At 45.0% G+C, this 26,424-nt stretch overlaps 1 protein-coding gene across 1 annotated transcript in view; it reads left to right on the top strand.

The window, feature by feature from the left end:
* Nucleotides 1–10,459: 10,459 nt before the first annotated feature.
* LOC142579715 (O-acyltransferase like protein-like) overlaps nt 10,460–26,424 on the top strand; it is a 60,673-nt gene continuing 44,708 nt past the window's right edge. The window contains exon 1 of the mRNA XM_075690245.1: nt 10,460–10,751. Within this exon, the coding sequence (XP_075546360.1) occupies nt 10,460–10,751 (292 nt within the window). The remainder of the gene's footprint in view (nt 10,752–26,424) is intronic.

Genomic DNA, 26,424 nt, shown 5'->3' with positions numbered 1-26,424 from the left:
GCAAGCGGTCCTTCCGTTAGCGCGGGCGGTGCGGCAGAGTAAACATGCGGCCTGTTCCGCCGGGCATTCACTGGCAATCGTTGCGTAGGAAAAGCAAACTGCGCCAGCGCGTGAAGCGACGCCGAGCGCTTTTCGTCGTATTATTATTGTCGTGACAGACGAGGTGTGCGAGAAGAAAGGTGCTGAGGCGTCGTGCATTGTTGGATTTCACGGCGACGTACACTGTTTGACGACTGTTTGTCTTGTACTTTACTTCTGGCGGGAAAAGCGTTGATGTTTCTCTATGCAGTGTGTGAAACCGAGAATCATGTTGATGATTTCCCTTCTCTTACCATATGTAGACTAGGCAAGTGCTTGCTGAAAAACTAAAGTGACTGGCCGCCATAATTCGAATTATACATCCAGCAATCGAGTATTAAAGAACTGGATTCTGAACCACATCTAAATACCGTTCCTACTCCAAGTAGCTGCACGCATACTTAAAAAAGAAGTTTTCCGCCTATATGGATTTTTCAGTCTGCGAACCAGACGACCATATAGGAGCTCACCCGCTTCGTGCCCTATAGCCACAGCAGTGGGCTGTGCGTTTTGCACTTATGCGGCTGTGCTCTTCAAGAAGTTTCACTGCTGTCGAATTCCACCCTGCTTGCTGCTTCGAGCCAATCGTAGACGATGTTAATACCCGTTAATGCCAATCCGGGAACACAGGATTGCAAGACTGGACAACATAGCGGGATTCAGCAGCGTCGGCAGTGGAACGACTGGTATAGGATTAAAGGCTTCATCTCGAGAGGTTGGAAGCAGCAAGTTTCCGGCTACCCCTTTTCATTTAGAGGCCAGAAAAATATTCATCCATATTTGCCTATACGAATATACACGGTGGTTTAGTTTTTTTTAAAAGGTCGCGGGACCAAATCCCGGCTGCGGCAGCCGCGTTTCGACGGAGGCGAAATGCAAATACGCCCGTGTCCCGTGCAATGGGGGCACGTTAAAGATCCCCAGGTGGGCAAAATCGATCCGGAATCCCCCCCTATGGCGTGCGTCATAATCAAATCGTGGTTTGGCACGTAAAACTCCAGAACTCGAATACGAATTGTTTTCTAAAAGCATGCAATCACGTGAACTTTTGTTAAGATGTGTCTAGTTTAAAAAAGAAACAAGGAAAAGAAAGAAACAGGAAAATAACTTACACGTTTTGGTTTTTCTTTTCCCTAAATTTATTTCAGCAATGCGATTATTGCCCCATGAATGTTCCCACTTGATTTCGGCCTCCAAAAGACGGCCATCATGAACAGGACACGTCATTGACATTCCTTATTCAATGGCAACTGTGCCGAAACTTGACGACAGCAGGTTTTGACAACGTGATGACTGTTTTTTTTGGAATTAACCCTGATTCTAGTAATTGCCCAGCCGTAGAGATATATTTCCAGTTTTCGAACTCCTCCTAAGAGGAAGCTTTAGCTCGGGCCCAAGTCCGGCGGGACCTATTCAAATACATGTAGAAAGCAAAAACGTTTTTCTGAAATAAACCCTGGACCAATTTTTAATGAAGTTTATTGCATTTGAGAGAGAAAGTTAAATTATGGTGACTGTTGGAAGCGGAATTGCGATTTAGGGCATCAATTTTGTTGCAAACCCGCCGTAGTTGCTCAGTGACTATGGTGTTGGGCTGCTGAGCACGAGGTCGCGGGATCGAATCCCGGCCACGGCGGCCGCATTACGATGGGGGCGGAATGCGAAAACACCCGTGTGCTTAGATTTAGGCGCACGTTAAAGAACCCCAGGTGGTCAAAATTTCCGGAGTCCTCCACTATGGCGTGCCTCATAATCAGAAAGTGTTTTTGGCACAAATATTATTAATTTTGTGGCAAGAATTTTTTCAAAAATGGGAGAGCTTGAAAAAAATAGAAGCACGAAGACTACAAGTTCATAGCTCTGCGTCAAGAGCAGATATCGTGGTTCTGTGAACGGCATCCATTAGATCATTGAAAGCGGACAAATTCGATATGTCATTTTACATCTTACGTGAATTTGTTGCATTGTTTACAAGGGTTCTGCAAAAGCTGTATTTCCATATTACAAATTTTTTTTATATTCATGTGTAACATATCAAGTTTGTCCGCTTTAGATGATCTTTTAGATGCAATTCACAGAATTGCATTATCACTTTTCGTTGCTGAGTTACAGAGTTGTAAACGTGATAGTTTCGTTTTTGAAAATTTTCGATTTTTGCCAATTTTTAATAAAAACTTTACGACCTAAATCAAGAATTCGAAACCAATAGTCACTAGATTTTAAGTTTTTCTTTTAAATGGAACGAAGCTAATCAAATTTGGTGCAGTGGTTGCCGAGAAAAACGAATTCTCCTTTTACATATATTTACATAGGAGCATCCGAGCTAAAGCTTCTTCTTAAGGTTGCCCGTTATTGACGCCTACGCCATCCACTCACTCGCCCTCGTCATCTGCAGCACGATCACTCGATCAAAACTTGGGTTGGTCGGTCAACGAAGACGATCATATAGTGTGTGCGCGCGTGCGTGCGTGTGCGTTGTGTGCATGCGCATGCCGACGTGCGCGTGCATGGAGTGTGCGTGCGTGTGTGCATGCGTGTGTATGCGCAAGCATGTGTGCGTGCGTGTGCGCGTGCATTTGTGTGCGTGCGGTTGTTAGTGTGTATGCGCGTGCGCGTGCCTACGTGCGCGTGCATTCCTGTACGTGCGTGTGTTAATGCATGCATGCGTATGCACGTGCGCGTGCATTTGTGTGCGTGCGTGTGTTAGTGCGTCTGCGTGCACATGCGTATGTGCGTGCGTGCGTGTGCGCCTACATGCGTTTGCGTGCGTGTGTTCGTGCGTGCGCGTGTGCGTGTGTTAGTGTGTGCGTTAGTGCGTGTACACGTGCATGTACGCGTTTGTTAGTGCGTGTGTGTGTGCGTGTGTTAGTGCGTGCGCGTGTGTGCGCGTGCATGTGTGTCTGTGTGTGTGTGTTGTGAGACAAAAGGGAGAACAGTTTTCGTATGGCCTTCCTTAGTCATGTCCATCAGGCTGAACCTGCGCGCTTACCGCTAGGCGGAAGCCTAATGAGCGAACTAATTGATCAATCCGTTCACAGCAGCATCTCAATTAAATTCATTTTCCCAGGCTATTCCTGGAGCCTCGTTGCAGTAGGTTCAACTCCAACATTCCAAGATAGTGATCTCTTTCCATCTATATCAGTGCGCGCGCGTGCGCTCGCACTGGTGACCTCGTGCAATAGGAGCAGTCAAAAGAAATCGTAGAGCAAGAGAAGGAACAAAAGTCGCAACTCAGCAATAAGGGAGCGCACTAAAAGGCAGTGAGAGAAAAGGATACAATTATCTGTATCATGCAAGTGTACCTATTATGTTTATTCAACACACGTTGTGGAGACCAGGGCGTTCCGCGAAGATACGCCTAAGTAATAATATGTCCTGAAGAAGATAATAAGGATTGGCAGACGGCACGAGCTGAATGGCCACATGGAAGCGGGAAGGTTGAGCCATACGATAAAACAGTGTGAAGGAACACGTATGGTGGATATTGTTGGCCATCGAGGACGGCGCTCCCAATTCCTTAAGGGGAATGGGATGAAGTCGTGTGAACTGTATTTTTTTTCCCTTTGAATGGGGGGTTCTAATCATACATAATACTCAGCTACATAAACAGCTGCGCTCTTGGCGTGACGAAGGATCTTCTTTTATCGTTCGCCTGCTCCGCTTATGCTTTCAACCGACAGGCGTGTGTTAGTTCTCGAGCGCAACGGAAACGGAAAAGCCGCGTTTCTGGCTGAATATGCACGCCGCGGTGGGTTCACTACGGCGCGTAGCGTCTTTCACGTGGGAGTTGCAAGAGCAAGAGAAACGGGGACGAGAGTCAATTTTTTTTATCACCCACGTGCTTTTGCGGGCACAAGATTACAAAAAATAAATAAATATAAAGTCCTCTTTACGTGACGTTCCAGTTTGCTGGGTCTTAGCACACCTCTGTCTCTACTTCCCGCACAGTGAGCTACCTACGCTAACAGATACGTGACTGAGTTGAATGGCGTAAACTTCCCCACACCTGGAGCTAAGCTACACTTTTCTTTTTCTAATCGGGGTGACCAGATGATCTTGGGTCGATGCTCGAGAGCCCTTTTAGCAATGCGTTTCAAGAATGCACGCATGTACAAGGCTGCAGAAGTCGGCTGCAAAAGCCGGCTATATATAGTGACGTGTGTGTACAATCGAAGACAAGGAACAGGTATTTGTACGAAAGAAAAAATGTTTGCTAGAAGCAGTTACCTGTAAATTGAAGACGTCATCACCGTATCCATCAACGGTTCAGCTGTGCCTTATAAAAAAATCTACCAATTTTTAGGGCTCATCACGTTTAACCTTTTGTGTGGTCCTTATGCTGGTTCCTTCAAGAAGGCGCTCACTTCCATTATCCAACTGCTCAAATGCATCCTTGGCTATCAATACGTTCGATATTGCAGCTCCACAGAGCACTATTTCTAGATTTCTAGTCTACAACCTTGCTGTGATGCTCATGCAATACCAAGCTGCTTAGTATGTAAAGCGTACTATTCCTAGATTTACTGACATGTCGCGGGCTTTTGCTATGAGCATCAACTGCCCTTACAACTGCTATTGGCCAGAGTCAGCCAGTGTATACCATGCAGGGGATAGATAGATAGATAGATAGATAGATAGATAGATAGATAGATAGATAGATAGATAGATAGATAGATAGATAGATAGATAGATAGATAGATAGATAGATAGATAGATAGATAGATAGATAGATAGATAGATAGATAGATAGATAGATAGATAGATAGATAGATAGATAGATAGATAGATAGATAGATAGATAGATAGATAGATAGATAGATAGATAGATAGATAGATAGATAGATAGATAGATAGATAGATAGATAGATAGATAGATAGATAGATAGATAGATAGATAGATAAAGTTGCGAAAAGCGGGCAGGTTGACCGGAAGACAAACATCCAGATTGCCACCCTGCATTGCGGAGGGGTTGAAGGGAGACTGAAAGATGAAAAGAGAAAGACTACGCAGAGAGAGAGAGAGAGAGAAAACACGTACACCCGCACAAACATAAATATGAACACGGGAGTATCAAAGTCGTTCAACTTGGTCGCTTGAACGGAGGAACTTCACTATCACATTCGTCGCTTTCGTATGGGGAGGACCGTACATTAGCCGGCATTACAAGCTCGTCTGCTCAGAAAGCGGCCAGTCGTCGAGTTGCGCCAACACTGTCACGAGCGAATGTCTCTCGACACTGTAGCGAGTACAATGACACAGGAGATGTTCGATGGTTTCCTCACTTCTGCAATCTTTACAGGCAGCACTGTAAGCCAGTCCAGTGCGGCAAGCAAAATGTGTACCGTTCAAGCAAGGCAAAGTGTTTCCCTGAAAGGTGGAGACTTGAAAGGATCAACAATGGGCGAAGAAGGAATGTCTTCGGCCGGAGCTAACGGGGTTTCGTCAAGGGTGCCTGTCTTCGTCAGAGCAACGACCACCCTTCGTCGTTCGTGTCGCAACTTTGGCTCGAGCGCCTTTGTTCGTCCGCTGTTAATTCCGTGGAACCACTGGCAGACTTCGTGTTCACATTTTTCTACCACCTGAATCCGATCTCACCATCTGGCTTGTCCTCCAGATTGGAGATTACAGTTAGTACTCTGCAGTGTTGTCGCTGCTCACCACATCTATCGGCTTGACACCTGCACTCAGAATTTAATATGTTTTATTCAGCCTCATGAAATCCGCGTTTCTGCATTCCTGAGGGTGTTTCACGTTACCTCTTTCGTGTTCTACGAGTCGTATTCTCACCCCATTCATAATTAAATCGATAGTTCTGTGGTGCAGTGACATACTACCACTGTGCGGCAATCACTTCGTCAAAGTCTTGTTATTGTGAACTTTAGTCTAGTTTTTATGGCCATGGCATCGATAGCTTCAGACCTTGTTTTGCTGTTGACTGCCAGCGAATACATAACTAACCAATGGGTTACATATTGAGATTCTATGGTGGATTTGTTAATCTGTAAACAGCCCGGCGCCAAAAATTTGAATGTTTTGAGCTGGTGGTTTTCGAAATTAGGAAAATGCACTATTATGCTGTTGACATGACATCGTATTCATTTGGCTATGAAGCATGGTTGAGAGTAAGAGTGAAAATAATGCATTGCGGTCTGCCCACCAAAAAGCTATATACACGTTCATGCCCCTGTCAAGAACGGGTGCTACGCGCTGGTATTCACTGACTTGCCCAACAAACACCATTGCAACTGCGAAGCTAAGACAAATTTTCCAATACCCCATTGGCGCTCATTCAACACTCAATGCGACCTCAGATATCGCCCGGGCACTTAAGCTGCGAAGCCTGGATACTTTGTCGCCTTTGACTGGGCATGGCTTTCACTGATTCTTATTCACTCCTTATCCGAGCTGCTGACAGTGCTACACATAGTACCAGTGGTAGCGACGGAGCTACGGGGCACGCTATCAGTGAGTGGCTTTTCTTCAGGCGCCCAACGGCTCTCTTCCTGCTAGCCTAGGCCGGTTAGGCAATCGACCGTCCACTGACCAAAATGTTTTGTGACAATGATCTGAAGCCTCAGTTCTGCATGAAAAGAATATAGCGCTGCTGCCGTTCATAACAACATGGGAACTGAGCGTCCACATTTAAATCTTGGGTAAGCACTTCCGTGTGTCGGTACTATTAAACGTAATTCTAATTTAGCTTCGCCTTTATTCTTCTCGCCTTCACTTCTCATAGTATAGGGTAGAAAACGAGGTGAAAGTTCCCTGACGTCACTTCTCTCTTTCTTTCTCTCGTGTGCTTGTAATACGAACACACACAAGCATGCATAAGAGCACGCTCATGCTAATAAACCAAGGACGGAATGCCTATCACACCCACGTCAATGCACCTGGTTCTGTATAGGTATACCTACAGTTCGTCGTGTAAGAACGCAAATGTTTTCGGAAGACAGCGGTTGTTCGAGTGTGACACAAGGCGGTCGTTGACTCACACCTGGGTATTTATCTACATTTCGGCCATTTTCTTTCAGCGGGCCGAGCCGACATGGCGTCCCGTCGTGGCTATACATGGCCACTGAACACACGTTGCCGTGGCTCTTCTCGTGCGGTGATTCGGGGCCGACCGTTACGCGTTGCACACCCTCCTCATTTTCCCGCAGGGGTTGCGAGGTCACTATTGCGCCGCGCAACCCTCCCTCGACCCCCCATGCACGAGCCAGCGTTGGCACAAGCACAAACCAAACCTCGGCACAGACGCCTCCACCCTGGTTGTTTTTCTTTATTTTTTCGTGTTTTTTTCCTCCAGCCTGTGGCCTCTCTTCTCTAAAACACTTGCACGGCTGGGACAATAGCACCGAGAAATTTCGCGGCCCAAGTGCGTGCAGCAGCGACAACGAGTGAATGGCGGCGCCGTGCGGAGTGGCCATCAGGCCGCCGCATGTTTCACAAGGTTGGAGGGCAGCGCTTTTTATTTGTTGCCTTCTTGCTCCTTGGTTCGTCTGCGCTGTAAGCGGGACAGTCACGTGAAAGCATGACCGTTAAAGTGAAACGCCAACGGGGCTGCAACTCACGAGAAAAGGAGCATTGAGACTTGAAAGCAGACGTGTACATTAAGACGATGTTGTTAAAGGAAGAGAGAGAGAGAGAGAGAGAGAGAGAGAGAGAGAGAGCTGAGACTCTGTTTCACTGCAGTCAAAACTTGGTCAGTTGAAGGAGATATTATAACTGCGAAGAAAGGAAAGAAGGTAAAAGCAGATGGCGAAGTAACGATAAATAGGGTGTTTCCCAAAAAACGTTCTCCGTACGCCTTGGTTTCCATCAATTGAAACGCAAAATTTCTGTTCGCGAAGGGAAACAAAGATGCGTAAAATATAAATGTCGATAAAATAACTGTATTAGGCGCGGGTTGAATGTCATACCAGACCATAAATGATGAAATAAATAGGGACGAACGAATGACGTAGTGAGTGAACATTTGTAAGGAAGTTATGGAAGCCTTCTCATAAAGGTCGTCTTGTAATCTTCCTCATCATTCCGGCCTGCTAAATGAAATGTATCTAAGAAAGGACCTATCTAGACACCAAAGGTACTGGTAAACTTCAAACGTTAAGGCGTATATCACAGCCTTGGAGCATATTAGCATTGCCGGCATATTGTACTGGCGGAAGAAGCCCTGGCCGAAGCCATAGGCCAACGACGGCGCAACGACAGATGCTTCGCAAATTACATGCATGCTAACCGTATTTAGAGATTTACTGACTCTGCCTATGTAGCCTTGGTCGTCTTCGTCATATGAACTGTGTGATGTATTCCCCATCCAACAAGATGGTAACCGCGAGCAATTTCTTCAAAAATGCCTACTCTGTCAGCCAAGCGACGACTTCGTAAATCATGAGGCTCCGGGTTCGAGATCCAGAGGGAAACGATAGAGGTACCTTTCTCATTTCTCATGTTTTACGGACGGATATATCAGGAAAATACTGGGATGGGTAGACTCAGAGACCGACAGACCCGGTCATGGCTTTATGTGTTTCAAACCCTGACCCTTAACATGGGAAATAAAGGCTCAGTGTGTTTTTGACACATGATAACGCGGCGCAGACTTTGATGGTAAACTCACGTATTATTTCGGGACCCTTCAGCCTGGGAGCTGTATTTGCTTTTTTTTTTTTTTTGTCCAACGCTATTCATTCTGAGCTGCTGAATTCAAGCTTTCCTGTTGTGCTTTAGAAAGTCTTCTCGGGCAATAAATACTCCAGTTCTAGCGTGCGTGAGTTCGCGCCCTCGAGCAAAGGGGGTGCTAACTGCTTCGTGGGAGTTATTTTCCAACAGACAGCTCAATTTTTTTTTTTAGAATTATTGTACTCAATTATAAAATAAGTTCACTGACTATGGGTACAAACAAAGTAAGCGTAGTCCATTTTCGAGTTAAAAAGCTGTGGAAAAGGGAGAGAAATATTAGACACACAGTCACAACTACACGAAAGAGTTGCCTGCACTCCGTTGCTTCTACAGTGTGGAGGTCGGCAAGTCGTACTGTCCAGGCAACTCTAGCTTTCTGCTGGAGGTCTTCGTAAGGGTCACCTTGATTTATAATCTAGCATTGTCATGGGAGGTTGCTGAGATGCGTGCGTATCGAAGTCTGTACAATGTTTCGGGTTATATCGAATCATTTGCTACTATACGCCTCGCCGCTACTTTGGATAACCGATAGTTCTCAGCAGTAGTCAGCTCGATAGCCCTTGGGAGAAGGCCTGCACTTCTCAACCAAATATTGATGGTACACTAACCTCTGCCGCATTAAATGCTCTTTCGTCGATGCGCTGTACCGTGGGAATGGCAGTAAATGTAGCCGGCGATAAAGAAGAAGGCGCTTCACCAGTGAACAATAAATGGCTCAAGTGGAGTCGTCGTTGTTGCCATAACAAGAACGCGCGACTCTTTTACCTCTCTCTCTCTCTAATTCCACGCGTTAAGATGCACCGGGAAAAGTTTCGAGCTGCGCGGCTGGACCACTTCTAAGCTTTCAGTGTGAAGCAATATCTTCTTGCTTTTCTTTTTGCATAGACCGAGAAGGGAAAGCAGAGTCGACCGTACAAAACCTATGCAGGGTCGCAACCATCGCACCCGTCTCCGCAGATTCCACGCCATAGCGCGCTACAGCGGACGAAATACAGGAAAGGGAGACTGACGAAACATAAAGTCACGCTCGTACCAGACGACGGCGGCCCCGTATTCCAAAAACGACTGCAACCGGCCAGCACACACGCGCGCGCGCTCATACTCCCGGTATCCAGTGACTCGCGCCCGTCTGACCACAGGGAGGAAAGTCGCATCACGAGCCGTATAAGAACCTTCATCTAAAACACCATTAGATGAAGATCATCTTTGAGCCGCACAGCTCCGTGCCTGGCCTCGTGCAGCGAAAAAATGCCGACGGAACGAAGCGAAATAGAATACAGAACCAGAGAGCGAGCAGGCGCCGTGATGCAGTGCCAGAGACCAGCAACAGGGAGATGAACAAAAGTTAACAGAGAGAGAGAGAGAGAAAAAGAACTTAGGGGCACGAAAAAGGAGGAACCTTCTCGCATCTTGTTCGGCTCGGAGAAGGAAAAGGAACACTTTTCGAACCAGCGCGGCGGTCGGGATAGCGGGGCGAGAGAGCGCGGTGAGCAACACAGAGAAAGTACCTGCGCGCGGAGTGCGCGCGGCGAACCAGGTCAATAATTGGGGCCACGCAGCCCAGATGCAGCGGCTCCTCTGCGCCCTGCCAGAGGCAGCTCCGGACGACCGCGGAGCGCTTCGAGATCGCCCTCGCCAGCTCGGCAGCTACAGCGCTTAGCGAAGTTCTTCGGGCAGGTGGTCCCTATACGTGGTGCCATGGAGCGGCGCGTCATCGGCTGCGCGGTCCTTGTCCTCTTCTTCCTGTGCGTCGCTGTCTGTAACGGCGGCCATGCTCAGGGCCCATTTCAGGGCCTCCAAGACGCGATCACCAACACCTCGTGGGAAGATCAAGTTAACAAGTCCAAGGTCAACATCGACGCTGTCGCCAACGAGATCTTCCCCTACGTTGTGGAAGGATCGTCGGAACTCGACGTCTCGGTTGACTGCATGACGGCGTTGCTTAAGACCTTCAAGGCCTTCCGGGACCTCAGGGGATGGGCCGTTAGACGTGAGTAGTTTTCGCCGTGTGCACGTGCTCTTGCGCTCAGTACGCAGCTGTTGAGAAGGAACTAACCGCTGCTGTACTTGCGCATGTCATCTATCGAATTTAGTGCCTGCCGTTTGTAAATGTCATTATATTTCCTTGCATCTTACATTGGAAAACAGCCATGTCTTAGGCTTTGTTAATGTACTCTCCGGGCGCCTATCGCGCTTCGTAAAACAACGAAGAGTGGCGGGGTATAACAACATACGTAGTTTGAACATTTTGCAAAATTTCAGATGCCGTTTAGCGGAACGCGAACATTCGCGCGCGTCAGTTTTGATCAGTGCTTTCGCTGGGCATATTAGCAGTCTCATGAAAGCATTGATGTTTGCTGAAATGCATCCGCTGATCGCTTTTGTCCAACTGGGGTTTTAAATAGTTAGTACGCTTCTTTTTGAAACGGCCTGGGGTTACCTCACATGTTCCGATGGTTTTATCCCCCTCAAAGCGATGTCATGTTGTTCATGCTCAGATGTGCCTGACGACGTACGAATGCTCTTGGATACTGGAAGTAAGCAACATAGACCAGTGCTTTTTATGAATAACTATATGGCTTTATTGTAAAGTATTGTAAAAAGTAATATTGTAGAGTATTGTTATACACAAAGCTCAGACTGTGTCCGAGCAGCCTCGTTAAGTACAATTGTTCGCAGTGAGATGTTGGCATATATGACCACGCCAGCACATTTATCATTCACTAAAACAGATTTTTAGCAAACACCACTTAGGTATGCTTGTAAGTTCAGCTCAGGCTTCGGTATCAGGCGACAGTTCACAGGTTGGCTGATCACTGTAGGCACCTTCTTAGCGCCACACTGTTTCCATAAAACTGCTGCTTGTTTTTCTTGCTTGTGTTTATAAGTGCACATAAACGCTTCGTAAGAAACTGTTTCATTGCACATGTCGTATTACATCGGACTAGATGTTCCTCAGGTTAAGAACAAAATAAATAGTGGTGGCAGTGAAAACTTGCTCAACTGCACTTACCAGCCTTTGGCACAGTGCTTCGTGCTCTGCAAGTGACATGCACAACTTTATTGCACTCCTTCCTCAATTTAAATTTGTTCTGAAAAGACTTTGTGCTTGATTAATTACTTGATTTCACCCCCCCCCATCCAGCCTCTTTTCTTTCTTTCTTTCTTTCTTTCTTTCTTTCTTTCTTTCTTTCTTTCCTTCTTTCTTTCTTTCTTTCTTGAAGTTATGCATGGTACAGTACAGGAATCTTTTGGGTGGTATGAGGTAGCAGCATGCGGCCAGAGGACATATAATTGGCGTAAAATCATCGGATGTGTAATCTTAGAAAGGCAATGAAAATTGAGAAGGAATTAAGCCAGAATAGAACATATAGACAGAGATGTACGTAGGTGAAGCCATTTAAAAGATGACAAGAAAATTTGTTCCGGCGGTGCTACTGCAGCATGGATACCAGCAGCCATTCAAAAGGCACGGTATAGTATTTGTTTTGAACCTAATGCGTTTCCTCATTCATTAATATGTCTTAAATATCGAGTTTTGGCCTATAATTATGTCAGAAATTTGTAAATCGTCATAAAATACATAAAATATATTTATTTTCACCTCGTTAGCAATCGCGAGGTCTTATTTATTTACTGCGCTGAAAAGAAAGCGTCCGTAGGCGACAGCGATTTGCTTGTTCTGTGATCTGCCGTTAAACACGCTAAGAGAGAGCTTCCCTACATTTGACCTTACTCTTCAGTCCCATAAAAGCGATAGGGAGTCACTGATCAAGGTGAACTCGTCATTGGTCAATCGCGCTTCAGCGTGAGACCGCAAGTCAAAACCTCCCGCAATGCTACCGATCGGGATAACATCTATATGTCAGCGCAAACTGTAGCCGGTGTTCTTTACTTGTTTCCTTTTCTTTTCTCTCGTCTTTAATACCATTTTTTTTTTCTTTTTCCACTACAGGGTAGCCAAGTGGAGATATACACTGGTTAAGCTGCGTATCTTTCCTTTATCTCTCTCTCTCTCTCTCTCTCTCTCTCTCTCTCTCTCTCTCTCTATGGCAACCTAGTGGTGCGCGTCAGGGCTTGTCACTGACTTAAAGCCTTATGCTAAAACAAATAGGGAGAGAAGAGCTGGCGCTAACGTCTGTGCAAGGCACCTGCACGGCATCGCAGTTTAAGAGGAAGCTTTAGCTCGGGCCAAACTCCGACGCGGCCTATTCAAATACATGTAAAACGCAAAAACGTTCTTCTGAGATAACCCCTGGACCGATTTTAATGAAATTTGTTGCATCTTAGAGAGAAAGTTAAATTCCAGTGACAACTGGAAGCGGAATTTCAATTTAGGGCCTGAATATTGTTAAAAAGATTTTTAAATATTCGACCATTTGAAAAAAATAGAAGCACAACGTTTACAAATTCATAGCTCTGCATCAACAACAGATATCGCGGTTCTGTAAACGGCATCCGTAAGGTCATTCAAAGAGGACAAATTCGATATGTCATTTACATATTACGTGAATTTGTTACGTTGGTTACAAGGGTTCTGCAAAAGCTGTATTTCCGTATTACTATTTTTGTATATTCATGTGTAACATATCAATTTTGTCTGCTTTAGATGTACTATTTGATGCAATCCACAGAATTGTATTATCCTATTTCGTTGTTGAGTTACAGAGTTGTAAACTTGATAGTTTCGTTTTGTGAAAATTTTCGATTTTTGCCAATTTTTAATAAACAATTCGAAACCAACAGTCACTAGAGTTTAAGTTTTTCTTTTAAATGCAACAAACCTTGTCAAATTTGGTGCAGTGGTTGCCGAGAAAATGAATTCTCCTTTTACATGTATTTAGATAGGAGCACTCGAGCTAAAGCTTCCTCTTAAATCCACCGAGGAAAGATGCACAATATGATGATTGGTGTCAAACTTCGTCCTCCTCTCTTCTAACGTCATTGTGGATCGCATCGCGCTTCTTGAAGTTAGTTTGTCATCGCAAATTAGTTTTATAGCAATGATGAGCCCCACGAAGACACCTGATGCTACCATTCTAGTATTTTGAGACTTGCCGTACGAAAGTAATGATCTGAAACAACCACAATAATTTTCCCATAGTGAGTGTTACTGTTCAAATATCGTCTAAATTTTGTTACGCACAAGCGTCAAGGTGCCTTGCTATATTTATTTAATCCAAACACGAAGCACTGAGCTTTTCTAAAGAAATGTTGCCAGGGCAGCGCACAACACGATTAAACCACAGAGAACAATAAAGAAGACGCAGTGTGCATTTCCTGCAAAGCCGAGACAAATAATGCCAAAAATTTGTCGCTACCCGTGATTCTCCGAGTGGTGGAATGAGCAGCGACAGGTTTTGCTCTAGTAATACTATGACAAAACTTCATGGTCGATGATATCCAGTTGTTGTGCAGCGCACAAAAACTCGGTCAGACAAGAGATACAGCATTGCATATCATTTCACAAAGCCTCTCTGGCCGCATTCACAAAGCTTTTCGTACGTAAGGGATGCATCCATTGGCCGGCCGCCTTCACCAATAATATGTTCAGCTTCACGATTGGCTGGACTTTGCTCTTGCGAACAATTCTAGCGTAAGAGCTTTTTGTGAATATGGGCCCTCGTTCGTAAGTTCCTTTTTTGTGATTGGCTGGCACCCTTAACTAATGATATGTCGAACATCTATATTGGCTGGTATTTGCTCTCACGAATGGCTCTAGCGGAACAGCCTTATGTGAATACGAGCTGATTCGTTGCAATGCGTTTCGGAGCACTGCTGCCGTGAAGTACAAGTCGGTAGCGGCGCGGTATATTTTAATGTTCTCTTATCAAAGTTGGGCAAATAAGCCTCCACAAAGACGGTAGCATAATTAAAAAAATGGAATTTGATCTTCTGAATGATAATCGACAGCTCTGCCAACTGAACGTAGGGACCAAATACAACATTTTGTAACGTACTTGAGTCATCGCAATGAGGGACACCAATGGTCACAATGTAATGTGCAAGCAGCGATGGTCATTCATGTTTTGGAAGGTGTTCGGGAGGAGGGGGGGGAGGTCCGGTCTGAATTTTTTATCACCATAGGCTTTTTGCAGTGCGATGGCCCGCTGCTTCAAGGTTACTGAAATTGTGTCAGCACCGCACGCCCGTAAGATATCATTAAATACACTCGTGCTGGCATTAGTTGATATCACTGTGGACAAATATGGTAGTAAAATAGTTCGCGGCTACAAGTCTTCTCCTACGAGTAAATTGACGTATAGGAGCCCTACCATGCGTCGCACTTAATATTCACTAATATCATAAAACAACTTAAAAGAATTGCTATAAATATGAGAACTAGAGATAGGCGTTTCTCTGGCAGGAAGTTGCATTTCTTCCCTTCCTTTGACGCGTGTGTGAATTTTTCTTTTTATCTAGAACTTGAGCAAACGATTCATACGTACGATGAACCAGCACGTTCTGTACACCAGTCGCTGTCGAAGGCTTCAATGCAAACATGACCAGTTGTCGTACTTCGGAGGCAAGAGTTCCCGTACTTATACGCGGTATTTCTGATAGTGTTGTCTGGTTCAAGATTTAAGAACGTATAGTACTCGAAGTCATCGAGTTTTCAACAAAAAGTACAAAAAGAAATGAATACTTCGATAACGCGTCTCTACCCAGATTTGGGTTTATGGTTTTGAAAACCTTACCTAGTTTGGAGAGTCACGTTTATACAAGGCCACCGTCGCAAAAGTATTTCAACTGAGCCTTTGCGCCCTTATTTCCTCGGGCACTGATTTCTTTTATGCGCCTAACAACACAAAGCCAGGAGCAAACCACGTTCGGCGTTGTTACTGAACGGTTCATCATGTCGACACTGAGACCACTTCGGGAAATTTACCCTCCTCAACCTGACAGTGCGAGAAAGGAAGCAAAGATAAGGAAAAGCGGAGAGATCGTACTACACGTACGTCCAGTTTGCTACCCTACGATGTGGAAATGAGTTAAGTGAGTTAAATTAGTTAACAGCGGCCTCAATCGGGATTAGCTACATAAAGGCACCAGAGTACACTTCTGGAAGGCGCGATCAGCTACTTAAGATTAAACGGTATAGATGTAGAACATAGCTTTTATTGATGTCTTTTTTCCTAAGACGGTCAGTGAATGGAACAGGTTGCCTCGTGATGTTGTATCACTATCTTCAAGTGATGCCTTTGCTTCAGCCGTGTGATTTGCAGTACCTTTCTGTACTTTGTGCTTGCGTCACCGAAACCGCTTTGTTTCGCTTCGCGCATGTACGATTATGCTCTGCTTATCTTTTTTTGAGTCTGCGATTTGCCCTGAAGTGTGATTTTTCTCTTAATGTGTTCTATATTAACTGCTTTTATTTGTCATTGATATATGCACTCCCCCCCCCCCCCCCCCCCCGTAATGTCAATCAGGCGCTGTGGGTACTGTGATAACTAATAAAAAAAAGTGATGAAAAGAGAGAAAGAAAGGTCGGCAGAGATGACGCTAACTGTGCGCACACCCAGAGATGAACCTCGAATCTACAGCACAAACTACGCGTGAGGGAGCTTCACGAAAATGATATTCAAAAAAGTTGCAAGGGGATTCAACGTCCAGGTGCAGTCGATGCATGGAAGACAATTTTGCCTGTGCGAGTTCGGGCTGGAGATGCGGTGTTGTGACGGCATACGGCGCCTGAGTGGAGTAGGAGGAGCGTCGGACTGCACGAATATTTTGACGGCGTTACCTTCGGGATCTGTCCACTATCTTCGACATCAGTCCACGAATAAATCTAGATATTCAGATACCCGATTCGGAAAAATGGAGCTAACTCGCTAAGATAGGCATTGTCTTGAAAAGCTGAAGCCGTGCTTGAAGGGCAAAACTCAAGTGACCCAACACATGCGACAAGTGCAAGAGGCTCCCCGGCACAACGTATAAGCACTGTATCAGCGCCTAGCACTTCACGCCGTACAAGATGGACAAGGAACTCTTGCATGACTCTCTGAACTGCCACGAAATGGCCACCTCGAAGCATTCGCATGCCGCCGCCTAAGCGCTTACCGCACGCTAGCAACGCGAGGAGGCCGCCATACAGGTGCCAGGATCACTTGCCGACCTGTTTGGTTGGTCACGTGAGCCCACAAAAATTACGCAGGAAGAAGCTCAACAAGATGGTCCAACCGATACGTCTTGTGTGTGCGTGTGTGCGTTCGTTCATGAGATGAGTGTGTTTGTGCGTGTGTGTGTGTTTATACTGTAACAAAAAATATACTCGTGGCAAGCAGGGGAGTAAGATGTAGGACACTCGCAGCTTTTAAGGAATACACAGAAAGGAGAACTCCTACGGCGCGTCCACCTGCGCGTGCCTTGTCTGCGTTGCTATAAGCTCTCGCGGAGACCCCATAATCACAAGGCGATGTCGGGAGCGGAGGCCACCTCGTATGCATGGGGCGTCTCCGTTACGATCCTGTTTCCCGTAGCGGCCAACCAGAGGTCGTCGCTAGGGCAAAAGACGAACAGGCTATTCTTTACACTGGACAGGCATTTCTTGCTTGCTTGCTTGCATGCGTGTTTGTTTGTTTGTTTGTTTTTTTGTTTGTTTGTTTGTTTGTTTGTTTGTTTGTTTGTTTGTTTGTTTGTTTGTTTGTCACTTCTAAGAGCGGTTCTTTAGTGGTGTTATCATGTGGGAGTTTCCCGCGCAACTCTTTCTACATACGTCTTTGCACAGAAGTTTTCATATGCATATTACGTACGTTTTCTTTCCTACATATGCTTATCTAATTAATATGCCGGCAACATCAGGTTTCTTTTTTTCCTTTTTCTTTATTCCCCCCCCCCCCCTATAAAGTTGTTTTTGTGTGCCGCGGTTTTCCACTAGCAAGTCGCAGAGTGAAGAGCAACGTTCAAAATATCTACCAAACGTTACTCCCGTACCTTGATTTGCGCGTTGCCGGTCGCAACATGAACGCTAGGCGACTGTTTGTCCTGTACCAATCTACGAATCTCCGTCGTCAGTATATGCACCCAATAGACAGAAAATGCATTGTGTAATGGACAAGCTAACTTCTTAACGTCGCTGCGATATGTAACACAAGCCAGCGACGAAGCACTCACCTAAAAGTATGTCCTCAAAGTATTTGATTGACCTAGTTACAGTTTCGCCGCTACCAAATATCGCATTTGCGATACGTGAAGACAGCCTGGTATTAACTTCTGACAGCTTCTATGACAAATGTATGCTTACGATACGCCCACATAATTTACCCAACGTGCGTTGACATAAGATACGTTAATTTGTGTAAAAGTTCTAATACGTGCTTCCTTTGTCAGATTAAAAAAAAATGCTAACGAATCATTGCGACTCATAGTCACAGCAGACACGGGAGTTTGCCTTTTTATGACGAGCACAAATAAACACTTGCCAAGAAAGAGAGCTGCGTTGGTTGGCAACTATAGATGTGTACTTTTTCGCCCGCTACTAGACGTCTGGAAAAAATAAGAAAAGCGCAGCGTAAGCGTGACATGGTGTTCTCTATGGAAGGCTAAGCTTTAGAGCACGTTTACTTAACGTTTCTGATTCTGAGCCCGCATTTCCCAAGCAGTGAGCCTCGAAAGAACCGATGCCAATAAATGATGACGGCAACTTTTCGCCAGTGACGGAAAGTTTCAATATAGGACAGAAAGCCGTGTAAATTCAGCCTCCGAACGCCTTTCCCAGAGTCACGCGACTCTACTGCGCAAACTAAATACACGGTGCTCGGCGCGAGAGCCACGTTCGGAGAGGAGAACGGTTCGTCGCACGCTTTTTCGGGACGGTAATTTCATTTGTGTTTAAAACCTGTTTCTTAGACCTATCGATTAAGTCTTTCGTTTGTTTACGCCGACGCGCAGTTCTTTTCATTTTTATATATTTTGCCTTTCTTTGAACTTCGAGAAGGACAATGCCATCGCTTTTGGAATGTCGAAAGCAATCATAGCCCTCGGGCGGCCAAGTCGACCGTCTTGGATAAGTCCGCTTGCACTGGCTGCCGCTTTCATAAATGGCTCGCGTCGAAAAGTGGGTTAACTGCGACACGGTCTGCTGCCCGGTTGTAATGCCCTCCGGCACCAGGCTAGACACAGCCTCTCGCGTTTCGCCCATTTGCCTCTTCTGACAGTGAGCGCTATTCGTTTACGATAAATTTAGTTGCCGCGTTGCAACAAGTGACAAACGGCTCAGGAAAGACGCGCACGGCGACCAACGGCGGACTATGCGGCTGGAATGTCGAAGACACCCGCTTTGGCACAGGGTACTCGGTTCACTGACTCGCACTTCAACCTTATTTTTTTTCGAGCCGAGCATCGCTACTCCGTATTATTCCCGTCCCCTCTTTCAACATCCTGTCGATTTGTGTTTTCTCACTTCTGATATTTCATTGTTGTTGTTTTTATGCTTAAGGGTTTGTACTAGACGCACACGTTCTAACTACAACACGTGAAAGCTATTGGTGTAGGCTAAGGTTGCTTCTTTATCTACAATAGCGACTTGCGTATTTGTTCTAAAACTCAAGCGTCGTTTCTAGCTTTCCACTGATTCGTTACGGAACGCGGGGAAAACAGCTTTCGCGGTGCCACTTGCATAACAGTGAATTCAGCATCAGTATTTTATTGATTCACCACGAAGACATGAAAAACTTCTGTACGAAATACAACACAAATGCCAGTGCCTGACCGTTCTGTAGATCAACTGGCTGAATTCATCTGCATGCGTTTTGAGTATGGCAGCTGTACGTGCCAGTGGTTTCGCATTTCTTCAAGACAACGCAGAATTGAAAAGAGAACCGTGGTACGTCCCATTATCTATTATGTACTTGCTTGGGCTACATAAGTGTTTTTGTCTCGCTAATTGTGTGCGTACCTGAGCGCCTGTGTTTCATGCGTGTGTGCGGGCACGCATTCATTTACTCAAATAACTATTGACGCAAACGTATTGTGCTTCAGGGTTCTCACTACGTTCTCTCTAGAGCTCAGGTATTAGGGCGTGTTTAATGTTCTACGAGCGGCAAAAGCAGTATGCGATCATTGAGAGGACCCAGGTCAGTGTGCCTCTTCTTGCTCAGTGAATTAGTTTTCGCTCATTGAGATACCCCGCCACCACATTCAAGACAATTAAATTCACTGACGTCAATATGAGGTGCTGGCTTGGCATTATTTCTTGAAAGAAATGCTCAACTGTGACACGAAATCTTGTTAGACATGCAATTTATTACTTAAAACCTTCCTTCTTCTTCTTCTTCTTCTTCTTCTTCTTCTTCTTCTTATTATTATTATTATTATTATTATTATTATTATTATTATTATTATTATTATTATTATTATTATTATTATTATTATTATTATTATTGCTTAGGAAAGGGTAGTTTATCTGAAGAAAAAAACTAACTTTACGCATCCCATCTTTTATTTACTAAAACACACGTGTCGTGTGATGGCACATCAGTGATTTTGCAGTAATTTGGTCTTTTCTTATCATTTTCTTTTGGTATACACAATTGTAAGATGGCAGAACCTAGAACTGGCGCCTGAAGATGAACACCATAATGTGACATTCAACAGAATAAACGCCACAGGAATAATATTAACAGCCATTAAAAAAAGGAAAGCACAATATCTTAGAAAGGCTCATCAGAAAGACTCATTAAGTAAGGCCGCATAAATATTTTTTTGGACACAAACGTTTACCAAAGCGGCCAAGTTGTGTCATCATTCATTTTGGAAGGCAGTGGAGTAACTTTTATCATTTTACAGATACACATATTCGGTGAGACGTACCTATTATCTGTGAGATCACGGGCTGCTGGTGATGTAACATCAAGGCAGCGTCGCTGCCCGTAGCTTATTTTACGACGTTTTCAGTCATATATCCAAGCCTCCATCCTTGGTAAATGTCACCTGGTGGAGCATACGCTAACTTCAGTCTATTTTTAACTCAATGTTTTCTTTAGTGTCCCTCTAAGGAGTGTTCACACTTACTCGTTCGAGGGGAAGCGGGCGTCATTTTCGCGTTGCCTTCCGGCGAATCTGCCCGCCAACCTCACCGTTCAGCAAGGTCACGCACCGCCGACGGAAAGAGGCAGCACAGAACGCTTGGCTCGGCTAATCCTTATAAACAGCATAACATTTAACACGCTTACCTGGGGCTTGATGGCTACCGCCCTCAACCTTAAGGTTGTACAAATTTTATTGCATACACGACAGCGAGCTCGAACTACCCCTGTCATGAGACAAGGGGTAGTTGAAAACTGCGTAATAATTGGGACAACCTGATGCGCACCAAAAGGCCTGAGACGAGAGAGTGAGAGCGATAGTTATTAATATTTATTTCACGCAGTTTTGGTCTTGTCAGTCGCAGTAATCGTCATGTTTATTTGCCACAAATTTCCGCTAAAAATAATAATAATCAAAAAGCATGCCAAAATGCATGCCTCAGCGACTCATTATTTTAGTTGCACAGGATGTTGTCGCTCTAGGCAAAAGCTATGCGTTTGACACAAAAAAATCCCTACTGATGAAACAAAAATATTTTGTTATTGGCTCTTTAGTGGATTGCCTCACGCTGTTTCGGTTCTCAGCGCCCATTCCGATTACGACAGCAAAACGGTCATTAACAAAAAAAAAAATAAAGAGAGGGATAGATAGATAGATAGATAGATAGATAGATAGATAGATAGATAGATAGATAGATAGATAGATAGATAGATAGATAGATAGATAGATAGATAGATAGATAGATAGATAGATAGATAGATAGATAGATAGATAGATAGATAGATAGATAGATAGATAGATAGATAGATAGATAGATAGATAGATGGACTTTAACAAAAATCTTGAGATGTTAACCTGACTGTTCGCCAGGCATTCTACTCCGGGTACTGGGTGATAGCTACGGCATACACAGTGATCACACATGCTTGCAACCACGCACATACCTCATAATGTTATTTACAAAGTTTCGTTGGGCCTAGTAGACCTTAGAAACGCCAGCTTCGCTTTCGTAGCACTAAATGTAAAAAATAAAATACAACACAACAGCACAGCTTGCGCACTTCTGAAACTGTTATTCGTAAACCAGTATATTTTCCTTCGAGCTGTTTTAATACAGCTGCCTTAGAAAACAAGGACCCCTTGACAACACGAGCGTAAAATAAGCCCAGCAATCGACTTGAATCGTCCCTTTCTAAAACGTGAGACGTCTATTCTGAATTTGACACACACGCTTCCTACGATTCGACATTGATTGTAATGGTGCAACCAAGCCGACTACGCACTGCAGCAGAGGCGCCACTAGGAAAGCAGCCGGGATGAAACGGCAAGCGGTGCGCGGGATCTGCGCGGCCCGATTCGATAGTTTCCTGACGTTTAGTTTAGGCGCGCACATTTGTTACGAGTTTTTTCTCGAAGCTCCGGGAGAAGAGGAAAAGGAGATGGCGCTTGTCTCGGCGCTACACACCGTATATATAGTTTCAATATCGTCTACACTGGGGAGAAGTTGCTTGCTCGGGTCGGTGTGGTGGCTCGAAATGTTACGCTGTTCAGGTGCGTTCACGTGTCGGCGAATGACCGCCCAGGTGCGCTGTTCCCCAAGTACGCACCTGCGAGGACGACTGCGCGCGGCTGTGGGTGCCGCCAAAGGGCACTTGTCTGCGGCGACCGCTCGTCCTGCATATCCTCCCCGAGAGGCGTTCTCAATCTGTGCGCACTTCCTGCTTCCTTTTCCTTCAAGGATGCGCGCCCACAGCAGTCACGACATACACGTTGCCAACGCACGCGACCGCGCGCTCACGCACAGAACCACGTGCATACACAAGCCGACATCTGCGACTCAAAACATAAGCGAGTATTCAGTAGGCACGAAGGGCGCGGGCACATTCCTGCTAATGTGAAAATTTTGTTTAATGTTTTCCAACCAGATTCCGCAAGAAATCTGCGTTGCTTGGCTAATGGTAAGAAACTGTCATGCAAAAAAAAAAAAAAGAAACGGAATAAAAAGAATGTGTAAATCCAGCGTACATCATGGAATCTGTGGAGTGGAGCTTTTTTAGCAAGCTGCGTGCATTAAGTTCTCTACAACTAACCACCTATGCATACAACTGTGTTTACTCTCATCCTGTAAAGCGTGCAAGCTCATGCAATTTTAATGCTAGTATGCCACAATGATCACAACTTTAATCTCCTGCCCTTTTGTTACGTTCATGCTCTTGGTCGCTCACAAGCTATGCCGAAAAACGCAAACACCAAACCAGGTGGATTGCGATACGTCTACGAAAGGATGCTACGAGGGCGAAGGCCATGTATGATGCCTGTCGAGGGAAGAATAGTGATGAAACTTGTATGCACACAAAAGTACGATACATATGTAACCATAATTAAGGATTTTTTTACCTTCTTTTCTGTAATGGCACATATCCATTCTACACCCAGTTGTACACCCAGCGACAAAAGTTTACGGACCACGGGATCTCCGAAAACGTTCAGCTCCCGAGCAGCCTGTAGCAGTAGCCAGTAAAACTGTATACTACAGTGTTAGCATATTCTAGTCGAGGCCCGAAATGCAAATACCAGGGCGCGTTGGGAGGCTGCGGAGATATTAAGCTTTTTCTCAAATCTCGTGCCTTGCAATACTTTGTTGCCGGGTGTACATACCGAATGGCGAAATAAAAGAAAATTAAGTAAATCAAATAATTCGTTCGATGCACTACGCTGTTCTGTTAAGTGGTCAGTGGGCTTTAGAGATACCTATGAGCCGACATTATATGTTCAACTTTTATGTAGACTTTTTTTTATTGCGCAGAACAGAGCTGCGCTTACTGGCACTAGTTTGTCGGTCAGCATACATGAGTTATATCAGTCCGTTTGGTGATACTATAGCATTCGGCGTAGATATAACCTTCGTATACTATCTACAACCACGTGTGTACGCCGCGATGCCGACCGACCTAGTGCTAGACAGTAGCAGTAGCTTCCCCGCCAAAGCCAGGAGGATAGACAAAGAAAGCGTCCCTTTAAAGAAAGTTGTAAAAGGCAGTCGTTGCTTGGCTCATACTTCAGCTGCTTGGCGTTATTTAGTACTTTCACTTTGCTTCGTGGCACCTATTGTGTTCCGTAAGTCTTATGCGTATTTCGTGAAAAGGACGGTGACAAAGCCTGAAATTGTGGGCGATATTGAACGGAGCATGCGAAAAACAGTACACAAAGACAGGAGATGGGCAAATTAATGCGCCATAGTGATGTCGCAGACTTTGTCAAGGTAAGACGTTGAAACTGCATGCACGCCTCCAATACTTAAGGTAGTCGTCAATTTTCGATCGCCGGTACTCACACAGTATATATATACAAGGTTAGTGTTATGTCATCGATTACAGCTGAGTTATGGCGTAAACACCTGCATAGATTTTTTTTTTTTTTTGCGTAGGCGTGTCTGCCTAACCTATTTATCTCAGCCACTTTTTAAATGTTCTTTTTTCTGATGAAGCTGAACGGATGTTGCCCAGTTACGGCGTTTTTATTTTCCCCTAAACTGAATTCAGACAATGAGCCGAATTCCGCAGACGAGCATTACGTGGCTCAGTGCCGCTGAATACGCCGCATGCAAGGATGCCGCAAACGAGCTGCTGGCGGCGCGATTCATTGCACCTCAGCCACGACACCCTCGCCTTAGACTGAATCAGCGATGCGGTCCGCCGTGTGAATCCATCATTAAGACTTGATCATACTGCATGTAACACCTGTTCCAAAAATATTATGATCGATACTGTGGTCATGGCCTGACTGAGCACTTTGGCTCATGAAGCTGAAACAAAAAATCTGGGGTAGTAAGTGCGACAGCCACAATATGATTAGGAGGCACGCCGTAGTGGGGGACTCCGGAATTATTGTGACCACCGGGGGTTCTTCTTTAGCGTGCGCCTAAATCTAAGTACCTGAGTCCTTTTTGCATTTCACCCCCATCGGACTCATGAAGTTACTCTGTTTGTAGGAGCTGACCTAATTTTAGCATATATTATCATCTAGAGTTGCTACGGTGTCTGAAATATCAGAAAGGACAGCTGCCATCGACTTCAACGAAAGCACGTGACCTCGTGAGTGCGCAGGTCTACATCTTGTGAGCAACGCATTTTCTCAGTGGCACAATAGCAGTTGGCACGTGGGTACTTTGCTAAGTACACACTTACGGGGATACGATGGAAATGAAAGTTGTCTCAAGTCAAGGTTGTCATCAATTAACATTTGTAAAGTCACTGAAATTTGCTAGATAATGAGAGTGAATAATCGTTATCACTTCATAATGCTGCGTTGTCGTCGAGTTAGTAATCTCTGTTGTTGAAATAAAAGTTGTTTTCGTTGCTTTAATTTCTTTCTTTCTTTCTTTCTTTCTTTCTTTCTTTCTTTCTTTCTTCTTTATTTAGATGTGTTTGACGGATCATATACTGTGTTGTAAGCTCCGCTCCGCAGAGTCCTTCTTTATGAGACAGTGCGTCAACCATTTGGAAGAAGAAAACGTAATGCAAGGGGGAAAAATGCAACAAGAGAGGGCGCCACTGAGCAGAAAGACTGATTGAAGGCGTGTCGGTTGTGAGCGCAGTTGCGAACGGGGCTTACGACCAGAATGGAGTCGGGTATACGTATCATGCGCCCAGAGGAGCAAGTAATGGCAGCGCACATACTCGCTTCACCGGGAAAGTTGTATATCCGCGTAATAAACGTCGCATTTCAAGCATTCAAACGCTAGCTAGTACACTCAGAAATAAGACATTGCGGGGACGTGTGCTTCGGAAGTGACCTAATCTACAAAAACGCCTTACCACAGGGTTCTTTAAAGATATTTCAATCCCCTTTCCTCTTTCCTCAGTGCAGGGTAGCCTACCGGGCTCAGCTTGGTTAATCTCCCCGCCTTTCCCTTATGAATTCGGTCTCTCTTTCTTGTCTTTACGGTTCAAAGGACCCAGAAAGCTTGCATATGGGGAATCAATTACGGAATATGATCGCCAGGAGATATAGCTATAGTATTTATAATTATGGTGTGCTTGGAAGTAAACAACCAATATTTGCGTAATCACAGGCAAACACTAGGCAGCTTATTATGCGCAGTCACGAGCATATCGCCGCTTAGCAATGGGCGAAGACCTGTTACAAAACAAGTGATTACTTTACTACCAATGCATTCGGAGAAACTAACTTACGTAACTTCACCAGGATGCACTTCAGTACTACTACGACTGAAGACTCAGAGTGCACTCAAAAGTGCGTGCGTGCGGGTGTGTGGGAGAGAGAGATAGTGAGTGTGTTTCTGTGTGTGCTTATTGTACAACTCAATAAATGTGCATGCGACACACCTTGTGCATGAAATATAAAGTCTCTTTACGCACTCTTCTAAAACAGTGCGGGTGGATACCGAGAGAGTGACCATTCGGGAACACAAAAACAAAAACTCACTGCGGATAAGCTTACGTGTGAGTCCGGCAGCGCTGTGACGCTGCTAAGCAAGCCAAAGGAGAATAATGGTAGAGAACTTGATTGCCTTAACGAAAGGTGAGACTATAGGTGGGCGTTATTTCGACAAACGCAAGTGAAAAGTCCCCGCTACAAATTGTGGAGCATCAAAGTGCAATCAATGTATGTAA

This window comes from Dermacentor variabilis, chromosome 1, assembly GCF_050947875.1.
Source record: "Dermacentor variabilis isolate Ectoservices chromosome 1, ASM5094787v1, whole genome shotgun sequence".
NCBI classification, from domain to species: domain Eukaryota; kingdom Metazoa; phylum Arthropoda; class Arachnida; order Ixodida; family Ixodidae; genus Dermacentor; species Dermacentor variabilis.
This window is presented reverse-complemented; position numbering and strand designations above follow the sequence as displayed.